Genomic DNA, 20,568 nt, shown 5'->3' with positions numbered 1-20,568 from the left:
GACAGCCTTGTCCATGTTACTGTTTTGAGTGAGAGAGAGCATAGATTCTTAGTGTAAACACATCTCTCGCACTCTGTACTAGAATGTGTTATTAGCAGAGGGTTGTCTGTGTACATGAGACAATTGCTACACTGCCTCAAGAGACACAAGTCAACAAGGTTGGCAGGAGAAATAAGGGTGGTCCAACTGTCTATAATGCTGTATTGAAGGTTGTTGTCACTAGGCATGGCTATTCAGAATTGATCACAGAGGATCTCAGTGGATAGATATTTCTGCCTGGGTTTTAGGGAAAATTTGTTGAATTTAACTGTCCGGCTTTGGAGCACAACTGTGCGATGTGCAAACAAGCAGAAATGCAAGATCTAAATACCAGAAGCTAAAAACTTGAAAATAACTTTAAAAAGATTTAAAAGGACCAATGAGGATGCTTATTCCAAGCCCTAGACCTGCCTCCCTTTACCAGGCAGGTCCCAATCAGAAGAATTCACTCACAAAACTGCAGCTAGGTCCTTCCAATCCAGTATGGCTGGAAAATGTGCTCAGAAGATATAAACCACTACAACCAGTTCCAGAAGCAGCAAGCCTATATCTGGACTATGTTACAGCTGCTAGCTACCCTAGTTTCAATAGGAAACAAGATAATGTTTAGAAAGGCAGAGAAATAGCAGTGAGACACTAAAATAGATTTAAAATAGCAGAACATCAAGCAAGAAGCTCTAAAAATGTTTTAAACAGTTAACATATGAGTTATTTAAACACTGCTTGGCAGACAAACCAGAACAAGCATAACAGATAGCTTAAAAACAGTGAAAATATCTGTAAATACTTAAACAGTGAAACTAACAAAAAAGCTCTGTAAACAGTGAAAAACAGCAATAAAATTTGTTTTAACAGACACAGTAAAGTATTTAATTGCAGTACAACAGTGTAATTGTGTACACACAAAATAAATACAGTATAAAAGTAGGCATCAGACAATAAGAAAAGTGCAGTAAGTAGTATAAATATGCAAAAAAAAAAAAAACAGGCAGCTTATGTTTCTTGGAAGCTCTGAAGCCTCTAGTCATCTGATATCTCAGCTCAGAGTTGTGGCTGGTAGCCCACCTCAGATCAGCTCTGTACAAGCAAGTAGAAACCTGCTCAAATGCAAGGCCTAAATACCAGAAGCTAAAAACTTGAAAAAAAATGTTTTAAAAATTCCAAAGGACCAATGAGGATGCTTATTCCAAGCCCTAGATCAGCCTGCCTTTACCAGACAGGTCCCAATCAGCACAATTCTCTCACAAAAGTGCAGATAGGCCACTTCCAATCCAAGATGGCCTGGAAAACATGGTCAAAACAAACAAACCACTACAAACTGTTACAAATAGTTCCAGAAGCAGCAAGCCTGTGTCTGGATTATGTTACAGCTACTAGCTACTGTAGTTTCAGCGGGAAACACAAGAGAATGTTTAAAACAGCAGAAAAATAGCATTGAGACACTAAAAACGTTTAAAACAGCAGAAAATCAGCAAGGAGGCTCTGAAGAATGTGTTAAACAGTTAACAGATTAGCATTTAATAATACAGTGCTCAGTTTATTTTTAAAGATAGCCAGTGCATTTTTTCTTAGGGATAAAAGTTAATGTTTTCTGAAAGCATACAAGCAGTTTTCACATCTTGGAGGGGAATAGAAATAAGAAAAAAACAGACAGTATACGCTATAGCATGAGCTTTATCATGGGTAATCTTAATTTCAGGTTAGATAATGTATATGGGTGCAGATGTTGATTTAGGTCAATTATTCTTATCCGGTGGGTTAAACTTCATTTTTTAAGATATACATAGTTTTGTCTGTTTGTTTTAAGTTAAAAGGGGAATGGTGGTGATTTGAAAATGTATTTAGATTTTTGTTTGAAAATTTTCATTAAAATAAAAATTCTTGAAAATGTGACACAGGATCAAATAGAGATGAGAGGAAGCAACTTTATAAAAAGTCAGCCTGCCAAGCATTAGTATGTGCATGTAACACAAAAGTTGGAAATACTCATTCAAAAATGTACATTTATGACAGGTGGAAGCAGTTTTTTATCGTAATAGGTATGATATACATGTTGTCTTGAAACCTAAATGGCCTTACATGTTTAAACAAAAAGGAAAGAGTACTGAATTATATTAAGAAATGCAAAGTTCTAATAGCAATAGTGCAGGAGACACATTTGGAAAAAAATGAGTGTGTGAATTTAACAAATAAAGGATTTCAAAATGGATATTCAGCAGAATATAGGGGAAGGGGGAGTATGTATACTATTTGTTAGAGGAGCTCCAATAGTGGCAGAAGAGGAAAAAAGACAATAATGATAGATTAGATTTTTGGTAGCAAGGGAGGAGGATTATGCTGGCATGAATTTATATTCCATCAAAAACTGTAATTATGGATTTTAAGAAAATTTGGGGGGAAATCAGATTTCAACAGGGAATATTACTTAATAGGCAGGGACTGGAGCTTGATTTGCAATAGCAAAGATGCATCAGCGGGATCTAGATGGGAAAATATAACAAAAGAGGGTAGGTTTTGGAAGTATTTAATGTGGAAGATGTAAATTCAGTAGTGAGAACTCAAAGAAAATTATATATTATTCCCCAATGTACAATAACTGGGCACGACTAGATAGACATTGTATTTCACAGGAACATGTGCATTTAATTGAAAGCTTTCATACATGCATCTAATTATTTCAGATCATGCAACAATAAAAGTGAAGATAAAATGCAGGGTAATGAAGTAAAAATAAGACACTGGTGCTTTCCCACCTACCCGTTAAAAAGAGAGGAATTTAAAAAATGACTAGTGGAAATTAATTAAGAATTATTAGGGAAGGTAGAAATATCTTCAGAAGTCATAGCTTGTGAGTAGTGGAAAATGAAAATGAAGTTTGAAAATAGGGTAGAAATAAAAGCGAGAGAGATGGTTAAGAAGTAATAGGAATTAATTAGATGGGTTGACAAAGGTTGAAGTATTGCTGAATAATGGAATCTCACTGAACAAATAGAGTGCTAAAGAAAAAATAAGGGAGGAACAGAGTAATATGCATGCATTTAAGAATATTGCTGTTAAGCAACTATTTTTTAATAATAACTCCAGATCTCAAAAATTTTAGCACAACAACTTTGGCAACAGAAAGTAGAAAGGGTTGTCACCAAACCTATGGAGCCTAAACAAAATCAATAATCAGGGATCCTATAAAGGTATTACAGAAATTTTGGAAATTTTATGAAAATCTGTATAAAGCAGACAAAGGTAGAAATAAAGAAAGAGCACAAATGGGAATATTTATGGAAGACTTAATTATGCCAAGGTTTGAGGTAGATGAGGCTCAACTAGTAGCAGTTAAGACAGGAGAACATTAGTTAAAAACGTCAATGTATAATCAGTCTTCAGGAAATTCTGCAGGAACAGATAGTATTTCTATGGAAGTTTGGAAGGTAGGAGGGAAGAAAGTAACAACCATCTTTAAAAGGAGGGAGAGCACCAGCATCTTGGAACAAAGCTGTGGTGGCTGTGCTACCTAAAGACAGCAAAAACCCATCTGTGCCAGCTTCATATAGACTCATTTTCAAATCAAAAAGGTAAACATAATTATCAAGTGGATTGTTAATTAGTTGTCTGAAAGAAAACAATCGGTATATATTCAAGGACAATTTTCCACATATTTGCCAGTACTGTCTGGTGTTCCTCTAGGATCAATCCTTGGTAAAGTTTTATTTAATATAGTGTTTGCCACATTATCATTAAACAAATCATATTAAATGAGCAAATATGCTGATGATCTTAATATTGGATTCACAATCTTTAGTAATAGAGAAAGTGGTATCTTGAACAAGTATTTATTTGATAACAAATTTGGGTTTATGTTTTAGTTCAAAAAATGTGTTATGCACTTAAAAACTATAGTAAGTAAACCAGTTTATGTTAATTCATTACCTCTAATAGATGTTGATCAGTATAAGGAATTAGGGATTATTATAGGTAATGACTTTGACTTTAGATAATATTAACACATTTTCTGCCCATGTGATCAGACAAATTGCTGTTTTGATGAAAAGCATTATAATAAACTATCCTAAGTGCTTATCTGACATTATAAGAGATACACACACGTGTGTGTGTGTGTGTGTGTGTGTGTGTGTGTGTGTGTGTGTGTGTGTGTGTGTATATATATATATATATATATATATCAGATCAATTAATGAGTACAGTAGTAATTTTTGTATGTATACAAAAGGGCAACTGAAATTGCTTGCGAGGAGAGAAAGGATACAAAGAGTTTTTACGAGAAAGGCTTTATAGTATAATGATCCGAGTTATTTATAATAGGGAAGATTATTACATTTTTATAGTGAATTATCAGTATATTACACAGAAACCTATTTTAGCATATAGAGCATATCATGATGAAATGCTACAGTTAACTTTACATATTGTTACTGAACCAGTAACAGTCATTACTTAACAGTAGTAATAAATTATGTGTTAAATATTTAGAAATTGCAAAAGGTTTACTTTCATAACAGTTAAAAGTAATATTATTATGGAGTAATTGCCTTTAGGTAATAGATGTTCCCATAGTTTGTTACACTCTAAAAACAATCTTGATTATTGGTTTGGTGCAGCAATATCATATATTTTTGTCTCCTCTGGTTTCAGATGAAAAGAGCTGAAGCTCCTGCTGTTTCTGGTTATATCCTTTCTCCTCCATCCCATTGAACTTTCTATCACGATTCCTCTGGACTTTTGCCAGTATCAGATGTCCCTTTCATTTTATTACCTCTGGGAGTACATCCCATAATCAGAGTATGGTTAGACCAGTACTCTGTAAAATGGAAGCATTACCTGTTATTTATAGAGCCCCCCCCCCCCCCAATACACCCAAGCTTTCTGTTTGCTGCTACAACTACCCTGTCACTTTGTGGTGGTCGACATCAAAGGTGATTGACACCTCCTGATCATTGTGATGTAGAGGGGTGAAGCCCTGACTATGACCCAGTTAACCCAAATTTAATTAGCAGTGTCTGAAGGATCAGGCAGAGGAGAGTAAGCTGGAGTGACTGGAACCATCCTCCCTCATCCTCATGGAGGAAGAAGGCTGCTTGATCATTGGCATTGATGACACGTAGCAGTGGCTGGGTGTGTACTGGCCATTTCTAAGAGGCTATGATAGGTACCTCTGTGTAAGGCAAGAAATTCCCTATTGAGATGGAAAAGCAGATGTGTATGGAAGCACACACATGTCCTTCCTCTGACCAGGCAGCTGTTGCAAGCCTATGAGTAGTCTAGGGGAGGGAGGAGTAGACCACTCCACAGGACATGCAGCTGGCTCACTTCCTACCTGTCAACCCTCACTAGTGTCAGAACAGGTGGACTATTAGGGCCTTCTGGGAAGGAACAAAATGGGCCATAGAGCTCTCACCTAGCCCAGGGATACTCAGCATCCACCTCAGCAGAGCAAATAGGCTGATTACATTGATTGAGCAGACATCCTGTGGAGGTGGGAGGGTATGGGGATTTTGGGGGAATAAAAATATCCCCCCCATCTTTATGTTGCTCCACTGTCATCATTTCCATTCGTGACTGCTGATACTTCTTGCCAGGACTTTTGTAGTCAAAGTGCTAGTCTTTGCATTTGTTTGCACTGATCCTGAACTGCTGCCTTTCTTCTCACTTGTTCAGTCTTTCTGTATTATGCCAGAGACTGTTCCCCATCCCTCGGTTCTGCACTTCACATTGTGTCATCAGAAAGAGGCTGATCCTGTTCACTCTTCCTCCGGATATGTCTGAGACAAAGGACAGGACAGATGCCTGAATTATTTCTATAGTCTCTTTACTAGTTCCTAACATTGTCCTTGTCAGCACTTCCCTCTGAATCCTACAGTTCAACCAAGCTGCTATCGAGTTCCTCAGTCTTGGTCCTAGTTCTAATGCAGTGGTGCACAACCTTTTTTGTGGGAAGGGCCACTACACAAATTCTTAATGCATCTGCGGATTACCTCAAAACATGGTAAGTCGTTATGAGTTAACAGTAGGTACAAATGACTGGCATTTTTACTTAAGACAGCAGTCATGAAATTGCCTGTTTTCTACATCAACTTTGCATTTAACTTTATTCTGGCTTGCAGCCATGACTTATTACAAACTCATGCAGACAGTTACTACTGTTTACAGACTAAAAGTTATAAACAAGAAAGAATAGTTACTTCCACGACTAAAATTAGAGGTGTGCGCAACTGCAGTCAATTAGGTAAGTAAGCATGTGCTGGAAAGTTTGCATTACTGTAGTAAGGCATAGTATTTTTTCACTTTTTTTTTAAATTTTTTTGGTCACTCTCTGGGGGTCGGATGGCGTTGCATGGATGGCTGGATTTGGCCCCCGGGCCGGACTTTGTGCACCACTGTTTTAATGCCTTCAGTTTTCCTGTCTGTCTTAAGATTGGGACCAAGTCAAAGGTCTTGCTGAAGTCCATGTAGACAATATCTAGCGATACATCTTTGTCATTTTTAGCTATAGTCCATTCATAACAGTGGACCAAGTTAGACAGAGCTCATTCTGGCCATGAACCTATATTGGCTATTGTCCTTTAGAAATGGTATCAGCTTTCCACTCAGGATTCTTTCCATAACTTTTTATGGCACTGCTGTTAAGCTAGTAGGCCTGTAATTTTTTTCCTTATTCCCGTCTTTAAATAAAAGTAACACATTTTCTGACTTCTAGTCCTCTGACACTTCTGCACTAGCCAGTGATCTGTTGAAAATCTCCACCAAAGAGGCTGCTAAAACACTTGGCAGATTTCTGAGAGATAGCCTATCTGGTCCTTGTGCTTTATCCTGTTTAAAGACAACCATTTCCTACTCCATCTCCATCTTTTTCCTAATGTCTGCCGGACATAGGAAGCTTTTGTCCATGCATCCGTCATGTGTTTCTGCTTATCTGCAACTCTACCTTCCTTGCAGCAGTCCTAATGGTCATAACCTGCAGTATTGGCAAACTTCATATGTGCATTCCAAGTCATACTCAGATGGTAGCCACAATCTCTTAACAGTGCTTGAAGATGCGTGTACATCTGTGTCTCAGTCTCCATTAAATCTCAGCAGTACAGCAGTCTGGACCTACTTCTCAACTACAGTATGGGTGAGCTAGTGTCAGCCTGTCATTCTCATCATCTTTAGCTGGCTTCTCAGTTGTTAATCAATTCCATGTCATCTGGGTTACAACTAGGGCTTTATTCCTTTGTGCATAAAAATAAAATTATCTTGAAAGACTCAGACTTCACATCATCCAGTTCTAATATGTTATGACAATTAAAGTAGTTTCCAATTTAAATGCTGAATGCTTTCCCTGGTATAGTGTTGATGGCAGAATAGATATGTCTGGTGTAGTTTTATTAACAACTGTTGTTTGCTTTTGTCTTTTTTTTTTTTTTTTTTTTTTTTTTGGTTCCAGGTCAAAAAAGGGCTAGAAGAATTCCTGTATAAGATATTTGTCTTGGGGTGCCTAGTAAACAGCAAAGGACAGATATGGAAGCGCAGTTATACTCATTTGTATTGTATTGAACTCCTGGATACAAGCAGCTTTTCTCTTGGCAAACAAACAGATCAGGTATGTCCTAAATTATCTTTTAGTGTGGTGTGTGTGTGTGTGTGTGTGTGTGTGTGTGTGTGTGTGTGTGTGTGTGTGTGTGTGTGTGTGTGTGTGTGTGTGTGTGTTGGGGGGCTGCTTTGGAAAGAAATACAGGATTGTGGGTACTGCATGGTACCTTTGATCTTTCATTAAAGAATTTAAGATTAGAATGTTAGTCTTTTGTTTACTTCGTTGTAAACAAAGCAAACTAAGCAAGATCTAGAGTGTAGTAGAAAACTATTTTTTAACAAAAGTGCATGTATTTATTTTTAAATCTCTGTTAAAAAAATGACTACTTTGATTGAGGCTCAGTGGCAAATGATATTACAATACAGTGATATTAATACAAGTTTGGATTTGATAGTTTCATTCACACTTAAGCTGTTCTTCCTTGGTTGCAGTAGAGTTATTATTTCTTTCTCTTACATAATTGCAGACAGTTTCCTATATACAAATACTTGGCTGTATCTCACAATCCCTGTCTGAAAAATGTAATACACTTCAGTACTTCCCATGCATGCTTAAACATAGGTTAAATTTCTGATTGTGATGTTTAAAGAAGTTCCAGTTGTGCTACATTGTCTTGGCTTATGCATTATATACCCTTGTTTCCATGAGTTTTATATCTTTTCTATATGTGCTACTATAAAACTGAAAAGTTTGTATTTTTTGTTCCATTTCAGTAATATTGACTTATGTAATGTGTATTAAGCAGCTGTACTGATTATTTCTATTGCATTATTTTACGTATCTGCCCATTGTGTTTGCCTATTTGGTCTGGATCATGGCTGGAAAGGTTCCTTGGACAAATTCTTTTATTCATTTAACAAATGCCAAATAAGTAAAGGTCCATTATTAGGGCAATGTTTGTTAAAGAAAGCTGCAGAGCTAATACTCAAGAAGGCACAAGTGGCAGTCCAGATTTATGTCACCATCTCAGTGTCACACTCACAGTATATGCAAAAAGCTGCCTGATGCCAGTCATAATATAAACAGTATATATGTGATAAACAATGAAAGTGCGGGTATTTAAATCATCAGTGCCAACATTGACAAATCCACTGGAATTTTACCTCAGAATTTTATGTAGCATCCCACATCTCAGGATGAATTCATCATTCCATTCGGTGTTTAATTTTCCTTGTTCATTTCACTTATTTTTGCTATTGCACATAAAATAACTAAAAGATAATTGTTTGTTGTTTGGTGAAACAAGTTATTGATAATTTGCTTTCCTGATATCTTCTAAATTAAGGCAGCTGCGTAGTTCCCATTTACCACTTTCATTCTATATGCATGTGTTATCAGAATGTTCATATGGCAGGTGGACTACCAGTTCACCATCTGTTTTTTTTTTTTTTTTTAATTCTTTGTATGTTTTTGGAGTGGAATATCACTACTGAGATATATCCTTCATGTCTGTAAAACATATGAGTTGTAGTCTTATGCCTGGATATACCCAAAGAACTTTACCTGTGGGGTTGTTTGCCGTGCTGAACTTCAGGGATATTGCATTACCACCTTGGACAGCTTCCTTAAGAGTCTTTAATAACCTCTCTTCTTCTGGCAGCTACATGTGCATTGTATACCCTTACAAAGGTCATAACACCTTTAAATGATTCCTTGATGCTTCCAGTGAGGGGTGTGGGGTGCTGCTGCTCCTGCCTGTTTTATGGGATTTTCCATTCTCTACTTCTGTCATGTGTGACACCCCACCACTGGACCAGTAATCAAGGGGCCCAATCCTTACCACTGGCAAAAGTGGAGGACGTATACTGAGAGGATGACAAGGTACACACACAGTATTTCCAAATGCAGCTCTCTGCATCAAGTGCAATTTCCCTTAAGAGCACACAGAGGCCATAGTCAGTCCAGGGCTGGTTTCTCCCAATATGTGATAGACTCCCCACTGGCACAGCTATAGAGTTGAGTTCTCAGCTGAGTGGCCAAACCAAGACCTCCAGCACCCTCTCTGTCCAACCATTGTTTCATGTCCCTGCCCAAGTAGCTGACACACACAGACCCTTTAAGGTTTGATTTACACACACACACACACACACACACACACACACACACACACACACACACCCTGGGAAATGCTGGCACAGATTTATTAGCAGTCCCCCATTTTGCCCAGACTGTGTAAGGTAGTTATCACTACCACCAGCCAACTCCTTATCAGCTACTTTCAAGCCCTTAACAAAGGGTGTCCAGTCTTACTGTGTAATATTGCTATTAATACAAATGGTAGTTTGACCAAGAGCAAGGCTATTAGGAGTGGTCTACATAGTGTCACCAAATAAATATGCAAGTACTCTCAGAGCTTAAATATCACTACACAGATCAGCCACAATGAACGTTTAAATGGGCCTCCGCTGAAAAAGGACCCATGTCCAGTCGGAATATCGTGGTAAACAAATGTAAATAAAATAAAAATAAAATAAATACTGCTGGGATAGCTTGCAGAATGACATCATTTATTGTCATCTGACTCTGTCTCAGTTGAAACCCCCACTGATGGAAGCTAGCAGTATTTATCATCTACCCGTGAAAATACATAGACCTCAGATCTTTGGCAAATGCTGGAAGTCATAAAACAATTGTAGTAATTAGTTCACTCCAAAGACAATACAGAAAGCTTCTCAGTACAGACATTGTGTCTGTAGCTGCCATAAAGTAATTTCATTTCAGTTATTTTTTTGAAGTTAACCTCCTGTATTCCAGTTTCCACTGTTAAAATATATATATTTAAACAGTTACAGTAGTGCATGTACATTTCTCTTCCCTTCCAGCAGGGTACACTGTGGTTACATTTTAAACAGCACTTTGCAAAAACCTTTCCAACGTACAGTTCCATACAGGCAGTTTGATATACACCTGAAATACGATTGTAACACAAGCATCTTATATAAATCACGTTGCTATTCACAAATTACTTAAAATTATTTACAAAATTCCAGATAGCTGTGCTGTCATTCTCTCCCCCCCCCCAAAGGCTCAAACTAGTGACCCTTGAGAAACGTTGCTTGAGAGGAATGAGCCTATCTTGGACTACATTACCCCATACCCTTTCTTGAGATCCTAGCTGCCTTTACATTGCTGACCTCATTACAGTGTTGCCCTGTTACATCATATGCCTGCAATCCTAGGCTCTACCATAGTAATTTGGGATTTTGCTGACTAGCTTCCTGTTACCATAGATCCCCCTCAGACTCCTCCTGCCTTCTACTGCAAATACTTAGCATTGAGTCTCCCTATCATGCTAAGGTTTCATGGTGTTAACATGCTGCATGTTGTGCCCCTGCCTTCTACCTGGCAGTTTTATCATGTAGTTAACATCACCGACCTTCCTTACCACTTTGAAGAGTCCCTACCAAGTTGCCTGCAGTTTGTTGTGTCTGAAAGGAATGAGAACCATAATCTTCTGCCCTACTTCATACTATCTAGCTTGTCATACCAGACCTTTTTCTTCTGTTGGGCTTCTGCCAGATTCTCCTGGGCCAAGCCAATGAGTTCCTTGAGCCTTGTCCTGAGGTTTAGGACATATGCCACATCAGACTCCTTGTGGAATTCACACTCACCCTCCCACTCTTCACAAATCAAATCTAGAGGTCCCTTCATCCTTTGCCCATACTGCAGCTCAATAGGTGAGAAACCTGTGGATTCCTGGAGCACCTCTCTGTAAGCAGATAGATGGGGCAAATATTTGTCCCACTCCTTCTTAAACTGGTCTGCAAATGCCCATAGAATGGTCTTTAGTGTAGAGTTTAACCTCTCCACAAGACCATTAGTCTGGGCATGGCAGGGGGTGGTCTTTAGATACTTCACCCCACAGTGCTTCCACAGACAAGCCAGCAGGTCTGACATAAAATTGGCACCTCTGTCAGTCAGTATTTTTTTTGGGAAACCTATCTTGCTGAAAATATCTAACAAAGCATTTGCCACCTTTTCTGCCTCAATGGAGGACAGCACCACAGCCTCAGAGTATCTGGTAGCATAATCTACTACCACTAGCACATACTTCTTCCCTGTGGAACTTGGGGTACTCATAGGCCCCACAATATCCATAACTACCCTCTGAGGTGGCTCCTCAATCACAGGCAAAGGCACCAAAGGAGCTTTCACCTTGTCTCCTGCTTTATCTACTTTTTGGCGCTGCTCACAGGTCCTGTAGTACCATGTTACATCCCTGGAAATCCCAGGCCAATACAAGTTCTGCATAATACGTCTCTTTGTATGCTTTATGCCCATATGACCTGCAAAGGGAATGTCATGGGCTATGGCCAGAAGTGCCATATGGCAGATTGTAGTCACTCCCAACTGCTGTATTCTCCCACTCTCTAGCCCTCCCTCAGTGGTGCCAGCTATTTTTAAGAAAAAAAAAAGCAAAATTAAAAACAAATTGAGTAATTTTACTATGGGGTGGGGTTGCAGCCCAGAACCATGAAACATCCCTCATGATGATGAGGGACTAAAAGCTGTGGGGTGGAAGGTGTACTCCTTATTTTGTAACTTCTTTGCTAGCTGGGGATTTTGAGATCAGGTTGGGAGGGATTTAATGTTTTTGATGGCACTTAACACATTCAAAGAGCTTTGGTGTTCTGTATTATTTTTAGTTTACCCTCACAGGTGGTTTGGTTTGTGCTCGCTCAGGCAAAACTGGATGATTTAAATGGTTGAATATAGGGAAAATACAGTGGCCTTTGTGGGGTTGAGAGAAACTATTTGTGTGGTAAATATATCCCTTATTCTGGGGCAGACTGGGCTGCATATAGAGCATATTTATAGTAGGATAGTATTTTCAAGCTATGTTACACTTCTGGAAACCATGCCATATCCACATCTTAAGTTCTTCTTTTCATAGCACACCTCAGGATGGATGCAGTCTGCTGGCCACGTCACAGTAGACTTCCAAAGTGATGCTCATAAAATGCATAGTAGACCCAAAGGCATATCTCTGTTATGTTGTAGAATTAAGTTGCAATTAAGTTGCATTACACCATTAATGAAACATTCTCTATGAAAATATAATTTCACTTTGATTTTTTCTTTGTGATGCTTTTCGTGTACCTATGCCAAAATATCACACAGATGTAATGTTTTACTTCTAACTGGTAAAATATATTTCTTATGTTGCTGGGTAATGCAAAAACACTGCACAAATTGTTTTCATGTAAAAACTAACTGGAACTAGTTCAGTGGTTGACTGCGACTAAAATTAAATCTGTTGTATATTGGTACACAGAATCCTTTTGAGTAAATTTCTTCAGTCAACAGACTTGAAGCACATGAGTGTGTGTGTGTGTGTGTGTGTGTGTGTGTGTGTGTGTGTGTGTGTGTGTGTGTGTGTGTGTGTGTGTGTGTATGTGTGTGTCTGGGTGTGCTCCTAGTACTAGTTCTAGATGCACATAGCTAATATTTTGGGAGGGTCCTCCTTCTATAAGCAGAGACCTTTCTTATTCAGAATGTGTATATGTACTCCCAATACTTGATACCTGGAACTATTTAATGTTTCTGGGAAGGTCACCCAGTACACACAGAGATTATCCATTCATTCATGGTGTGTGTGTGTGTGTGTGTGTGTGTGTGTGTGTGTGTGTGTGTGTGTGTGTGTGTGTGTGTGTGTGTGTGTGTGTGTGTGTGTGTGTGTGTGTGTGTGTGTATGTATATATATATATATGTGTGTGTGTGTGTGTGTGTCTAAGAGACAGAGAGAGAGAGCAGCTGAGTAGGCATTGAACACAGGCCCACTCAACAATACTGACTTAAAGGTTCAGACCACGATAGCCAAACCTTCACATTCTGTGTGATACAACTGCATGTCATTTAGCCTTAATAGGTAGTGCTATGTGTACATATTTACTGCTGTATATGTATGTGTGTATATAAGTGCTTCAGAAGACTGAAAAACAAAAGACCGAATCCCAAAAGACTGAAAATTCAAACTATTGAATGATGGAGTTTGTCCCTTCTCCACTGTTATGCTATCTTGGAGTTTGTATATATAGTTAGCAAGAGGTGTGTGGGGGGGGGGTGCAGCCCCCCACATGAGGGGGTGCAGGGGGACTTGCTCTCACACACACACACACACACACACACACACACACACACACACACACACACACACACGTATGTATACTGAGGTTTGCTTTCGTATTGTGAATGATTGGACTGCATCACATAACTCCAATACATAAATACCTGTTTCTTGGAATGATAGGGCAATATCATCCACTTTGCTCTGTTTTGCACATTTTGCCTTATAGTAAACATTTATTTCCACATGTAACAGCATACATACATCATAGAGATCATTACTACATAATTTTGTAACTATATGCAAAATCAAGCCACAGGCAGTCCTTTTGGAAGTGTTCAACCAGATATTTTCAGCAGTCATATGCCCACTAACACAAGAGTACAATTCTGAGCTATGGTGATTAGAGGGCAGCCCAGATGTTAAAAAAATAATTAAAGTAAAGAATGATACTTGTGCTTACCTCAGTTTTTTGCAACTTGAACTAACTTGGTCTATATGATGAACTTTACAATGCTTAAGGCATGTGTGACTGAGCAACTATTGATCAAATCTGTAATATTGCAGTACAGTTTACTGTAGTTAGTTGGATTGTTCATGTCGGTGACGCATGTTTGGTGTTTTTCACTTTTCTCCATTGTAGTGTAACCAGTGAGTGGTACATATAAGTTAGGAGGAGTTTGTGGGGACCAAGCTCGCTACACAGGAATGCAGGCGACGAGCTCCGCTGCAAAAAAAAAAAAAGGCAGTTGTCGTTTTTGGTACTAGATATTCAGAAAAGCAGAAATGATTCTTTAATAACTGAAATGAACACTGGGAAACCATGTTGTTGTTTTAGAATTTCATTATCAGCAGTTGACATAAAACTGATATCTGCCTCCATCTGTAAATAAAGTTTTTGTAATTCTTTTGATAATCAGTGATGTACAAGAAAAAGTCAACAAAATTTGCTCTGTAAGCTTTCCGTTCCACAACCCTAAAAAAGAAAATATTCATCTCCAGTCTCCTGTTTTGTTTGTTTATGAAAGACTGTGTTTACTGTGCTGCTTTTAATAAAAATGCTGTAAGTAGAAGAGCTAGGAATCTTACAAACATTACTGGAAATAAAAAGCTGTAGGGTAGGTCCACTAGCACTTTTATGTTTCAGTCTGATGCAGAAGAATCAGAAAAATCACCTGCTGCTTTTAAATGTAAATGGAAACATGAAGGAAGAGCTTCCAAAGGCAGCATTTAAAATTAATTTTTATGTCACCACTTAAATCTTCTAAGGGGAAAGCATGAGCACTACTGGGCCTACTTATTGGAGTGGTTCTGTTCCATTACTGGACACTCAAAGTAAATCATCCCACTGCCGAAGGTGAAGACCCCTAAAGTTCTCTGCTTTGCCAGCTACTCATGTTTTTACAGTGGAAACAAAAGAGATGTGGCAGTTTGGGGTCAGACTGTTTTGGCTGAATAGCATAAATTCAAGAAGGTGCAATGTTAACAAACCTTTTGTTTGGCAGAAAGAAAGTCTGTCTTTCCAGGTGTTTGTAGACACTCAAGGTCTGCTATGACTCTCATTGTTTTGAGTTCAGACGTTGCTGGTGTTTTATCTACTCCTTTTGAGATTGTTATTCTATCAGTTATACAGAGGCCATTCAAGGACTGTACATCAACTGCAGATGCCTATAAAAGAACTGACTTTTTCTGTAATGTAGTTGATGTCAATTTCCATGACATCGGTGGTACAGATGTTGCGATTTAGACACGATTTCTTGTCACTACTTATCAGTGTCAGAGACTGCTATATTAATGAATGTTACCACTTAAAGAGAAAGTCTGTAGAAGAGGAAGTGGCTGCTATGTTAATATATTACAGAAAGATAATTTAGTAAAATTTTATGGTTCTACTATAAGCATTCAAGTCTCAAATGCTCAAAAACCATGGTCTTAAAGCCAGGAATTTGAGGATCTTGTAGCTTGTGTAGGCTACTGCTCATGCTCAAAATTGAATATGAGTTTGAGCAAACAGTTACTGCACCTTTCCTGAAGACGTTATTTGCCTTTGAGCAAAGTAGGTTTGGCAGCCAAGGAGAGGGAGTGGAGGTAGATTTAGGTTTAGGAAGAGGGAAGGTAGTTTTAAGGTTAGGGAGAGAGAAGTGTGTTTTAGGTTTAGGGAACTGGAAGGGAGTTTTAGAGTTCATAGGTTGGTACTAGGCTGTCGGCCCTAGGGCTTATACAAGCCTAGCCAAACAATTCCCTGGATATTTCTTCCCACAATATTTACTTCCCTGGACCCCTGTCTAGCAGGGCGACTGACGTGATCCACGGGATGAATTTCCTATCTCTAATCCAATCATCAAGGTTCTTTTTGAAGAGGGCCAAGGAGGTGCTCTGCTTGACATGTATGGAACCTATCCCTTCAGCATGTTTTGTTCATTGTGATGACAAGGTTTAGATCCCTGGAGCATGTGGCTCTGAAGGATTGGGACTTCTTTAAGTGGAGCATGTCCAACAGCTCAGGGTTTGATATGGCCTTGTATGTTAAGCACAGATCGCCTCTGAGTAGACGATATGCCACAGAGTACAGCTGGAGATTTTTAGATGTCAGCATAGGGCATCTGCTTTAGGCCTGTGATTCTTTTAGTGAGGTACTTCTGCGGTCTTTCCAGCTGTTGCAGATGTCTTGTGAGGTACATACCAAACGGGGCGTTGTACTCTGTAATGGGTCTAATGAGGGATGCGTACAGTGGGACAATGACCTTCTTTTTTCTGGATGAAAAGCCCTTAATGATGAGATGTGCCACATAGAAGGATTTCCTGACTGTTGTGATGGGTATTGAAGGTGAGACCACTGTCCACCTGTGTCCCTAAGTCTCTCATCACACTTTTGGTGTTTAGTGTACTGCCACCTATGTGGTAATTCATGGTACATGATTTTCCCTAAAGGGGATAACTGTACATTGCTTGGCTTTAAGCTTGAGCCCATGGCTCTGGCACCAAGCATCTGTTTCTGTAACGCCCTTTTGTAGAATATCCACATCATTTGGGGATTCAGTAATGGCTCCCAGTTTGCAGTCATCTGCGAACTTTGTTAGCCAGAGTCCCTTAGTGTTTGCCTATACTTCAGAGAAGTAGATCCCAACAAGAGCGGTCGCAGGACTGAACCCTGAGATACTCCACTTATCACTTGTCTGGAGCTGGATTTGGAGTCATCTACTTCTACAGTGTGGGTTCTGTCAGTAATCCAGTTGGCAACCCATCGAGTGATGTAGGGATTTATGCCCAGCTTAGTAAGTTTATCTATGATTCCAGAGTGAGGGATGGTGTCAGAGGCCTTGGTGAGGTCCAGATAGGTTGTGTGCACCGCCTTACCCTCGTCCACAGCTCTGGAGACTGATTCAAAGAAGTCAGTCAGGTTCAGGAGACAAGATCGGCTCTTCATGAACCCAAACTGGGTGGGGTGCAGTGTCTGAAGGTTGCCATTGACTTTGTTTATAAGTTCCATGATAATGCATTCCATACACTTGCAGATCAGGCTTGTCAGACTGATAAGACGGTAGTTCCCGGGATCCAAGGTGGATCATCCCTTGTGGAGAGGGATAACTGTGGCTGTACACCACTCATTGGGAACAAAGCCTGAGGTAAGGCTATGATTAAACATGACACTTATGTAAGGTGCCAGTTCATTTTGTAGTTCATGTAGTACACAGCCCGGGATGTCATCTGGTCCCATTGATGCTGTATTCTTAGCTTTGGAGAGTGCAGTTTCTACCTGTGTGGCCATGATTACCGGAATGGCAATCTTTGGTATTAAGATGGGCCCTTTAGCGGGTGGGGGGGGTGAAGTTGGCACTAAATCGATCTGCCAAGATATTGGCAATATCCTTGGGATCAGTATATTTAATGCCATTCTGTTGTAGCTCAGAGCAGATCTGAGTATAGCTATTTAAATTCTTGACATAATTATAGAATGTCTTGTGGTTGTCTTTGGAATCTTTGACAATTTTATTTTCGTAATTAGCTTTGGAGGATTTTATGAGGGATCTCAGCTTCTTACTGAGGCTGGTAAGGGAGTTTTTTGCATCCTGGGATTTGCCTCTTTTCTGCAACAGTTTCTTCCTTCTGTTGTATAGTTTGTTTATGGCAGGGGACCATGAGATTGGCTTCCTTTTTTGGAGGAGAGTGTCTTGGTTCTATTTTGGATGGCATGATTCATGCACGAGTGGATGTGCTCGTACAATGCCTTAGTGTAGGTTTCAGCAGTCGAACTTTCAGCTCAGCTCCCGTTTGCATAGGTGCCATGAAGTTTGTCACTTCTGACTTAAGTAGCATGAAGTTGGCTTTGGAAAATTTTTTTACAGAGGTTTCCTTACTGGGGGGGGGGGGGGGGGGGGTGGGATGTGGATGTCAAGGGTGATTTGCTTATGGTCAGACCTGACCAATGAGGGGGTGACCACTGGTGTGGAGCATTTATCTCCCATGTTGGTAATGACCAGGTGTAGGATATTGGAGCTCCTGGTTGGACAATGGATTAGTTGATCCAGGGCACTGGAATTTATGAATTCCAAGAACCGTTGGGAAAAGGGGTTGTTAATGGCAGGGTAGTTGAAGTCACCCAGTATTAGGGTGTTTGGTTGTATCTTAATATTTTCCAGTCTGTTTAGAAAGGTGTAGTGAGAGTCTTGGGGCATGGTGGGAGATCTGTAGCAAGCTACAATTTGGATTGCAGTCTTAACTAGTGTTAGTTGCACCTGGAGAATTTCAGATGCATTGTGTTGGGCAACTAGCCTGGAGGTGTGAATATCCTTGGTGAATATGGACACTCCTCCACCTTTAGTGTTTCGGTCTTGGTTTGGTGGCTGAAAAGTGTGGTAAAAGTTGAGACTTCCCTGTACCACAGCAAGGTCTGGATAGCTCTGAACACAGAAAATAAAGTCCTGAAACCAGCAAAGCCTGGGATCTGGACTATACTAGCTAGGAAAGGCGGGAAACGAGTTATGGAGTAATCGGGGAATTTAATGTTAGGGAGCAGAAAATGAGTTTTAGGTTTTGGGAGTGGGGACTGGGGCTAAGAACTAGACGAGAGCTTTAGGGTTAAAGTTAAGACTCTGGTAAGGCTGTAGAGGGTTATAAGGTTAGGTGTTGGGAGGGCAAAGTAGTTTTACCTTCTGCAGAAGTCTGCATCCAGATTTAGGAATGAAGCAGCAGTGGCTGGTGAATTTAAAGTAAGGGGGACGGGATGCAGGAAGCAACTAAATGAGCAGGGCTAATTGGAGGGAGCAAGCCTTATTACAGTGGGGTCAGCTTTGTCCACAACTGCAGTTTTATGGAAACAGCTGGTCAAAACTACTGCATATGCTAAATATTCTTCTAGCAATAGTCTTCCTTTCAGAATACCTTCAGGGAATAGGTTTTTAAAAAGGTCCATTTCAGAAATATAAGGTGGTTAAGTATATATACTGAATGCATTAATTTAAGCGAATGGTAGATTCCTGACTTACTAAATGTCGAAGGCAGTGAACCAAGTCCACACAATGTCGAACTTTCAAAGACCAAATCCATGAACACCAAATGTCAGCCAGGCAAATATCCCCCCCTTTAGACCCATGGTAGCACTTGTTTTGGTGGTTGGATGGTCGGAAATGTCGAATTCTGTGTTTTGCTCGACATTCTGACCGTTCGCCAATGTGAAATGCAACATTTCTGTTCGGAATACGTAACGTTCGGAGTTGGTGACTTCAACTAAATTCATGCATTCCATATATACATACACGCACACACACACACACACACACACACACACACACACACACACACACACACACACACACACACACACAAAACCAATGTCCAACTCCCACACAGACATGCTCCACATAGCCAGTGACTGGGGGGCAGAACTGAACCCAGAACCCTGCAGTTGTGAATTAGCAATCTTAACCACTGAGTCACCAAAGCGAAGTAAGGTGGATTAAACAGTTGAGAAAATGCACAGTTCTAAGTCAGATCAGAAAGACATGGTTTGGCATTTTCTACAGTTTGCCCAGGCTGATGAAAATACTGCTTCTTGCTGTTGGATGCAAAATGACTTGACTTGAAGCTTGAAGAGGCAACAAACAAATATTTCTGTGATCCAGATTTGTATTTCAAAGAATCACTGAAAAATTCATTTGACAAAAAAAAGCTAAAACAATTTTACAACTGGTACAGATGATAGTAAAATTGGTATATATGGGATTCAACAGTTGTGAGATGAAGTGAATGTCAGCTTTGTCACTGTAAGTGTCTTAGTAATAATATGGAAATTCAGAGCAACCGTCCATCCATCCACAACCCCGTTTTTCCATTTTCACGCATGGGTGTAGGTGTCACTTAACAGTGACAATCCAGAGCCAAGGTTCACACCACCAGGTGAGTAGCCCTGCCGCAGTCAGAGCAACCACTCATTATGGAATTTAAAATTCATAGATGGCATGACAGACCTAGGCTGTGACTGAATGCATGTATAATCTAAACAAGTGTTCACATACATGCAAGTTTTATGCTGTGGCAACGTGTGAAAACTAAAGAAAAGATATATATATAAACAGGGAATTGCCAGGGGAACCAGTTGTGCTAATACTTATGCCAACTTGGTCATGGTAGCCTGGGAACAGGAGTACCTGTGTAATCAATTAGAGGTACTTTTTTATAGGAGATTTGTAGATGATCTCCTTTTGATATGGAAAGGTACTAAGGAAGATCTCCAACAATTTTTAACATATATTAATTCCTCCTGTACATTTTTGAAATTTACACATGACACATCTTATACATCCATAAATTTTTTAGATGTCACCATAACTCTAACCAATGACCAGTGGGGTACACAAATTTACAGGAAACCTTGTTA

At 39.6% G+C, this 20,568-nt stretch overlaps 1 protein-coding gene across 1 annotated transcript in view; it reads left to right on the top strand.

The window, feature by feature from the left end:
• LOC122812984 (E3 ubiquitin-protein ligase rnf213-alpha-like) overlaps positions 1-20,568 on the top strand; it is a 1,982,151-nt gene that overhangs the window by 724,082 nt on the left and 1,237,501 nt on the right. The window contains 1 exon segment of the mRNA XM_044085079.1: positions 7,478-7,633. Within this exon segment, the coding sequence (XP_043941014.1) occupies positions 7,478-7,633 (156 nt within the window).

The sequence above is a fragment of the Protopterus annectens genome, chromosome 10.part0 (assembly GCF_019279795.1).
Source record: "Protopterus annectens isolate FY-2018-M chromosome 10.part0, PAN1.0, whole genome shotgun sequence".
NCBI classification, from domain to species: Eukaryota; Metazoa; Chordata; order Ceratodontiformes; family Protopteridae; genus Protopterus; species Protopterus annectens.
This window is presented reverse-complemented; position numbering and strand designations above follow the sequence as displayed.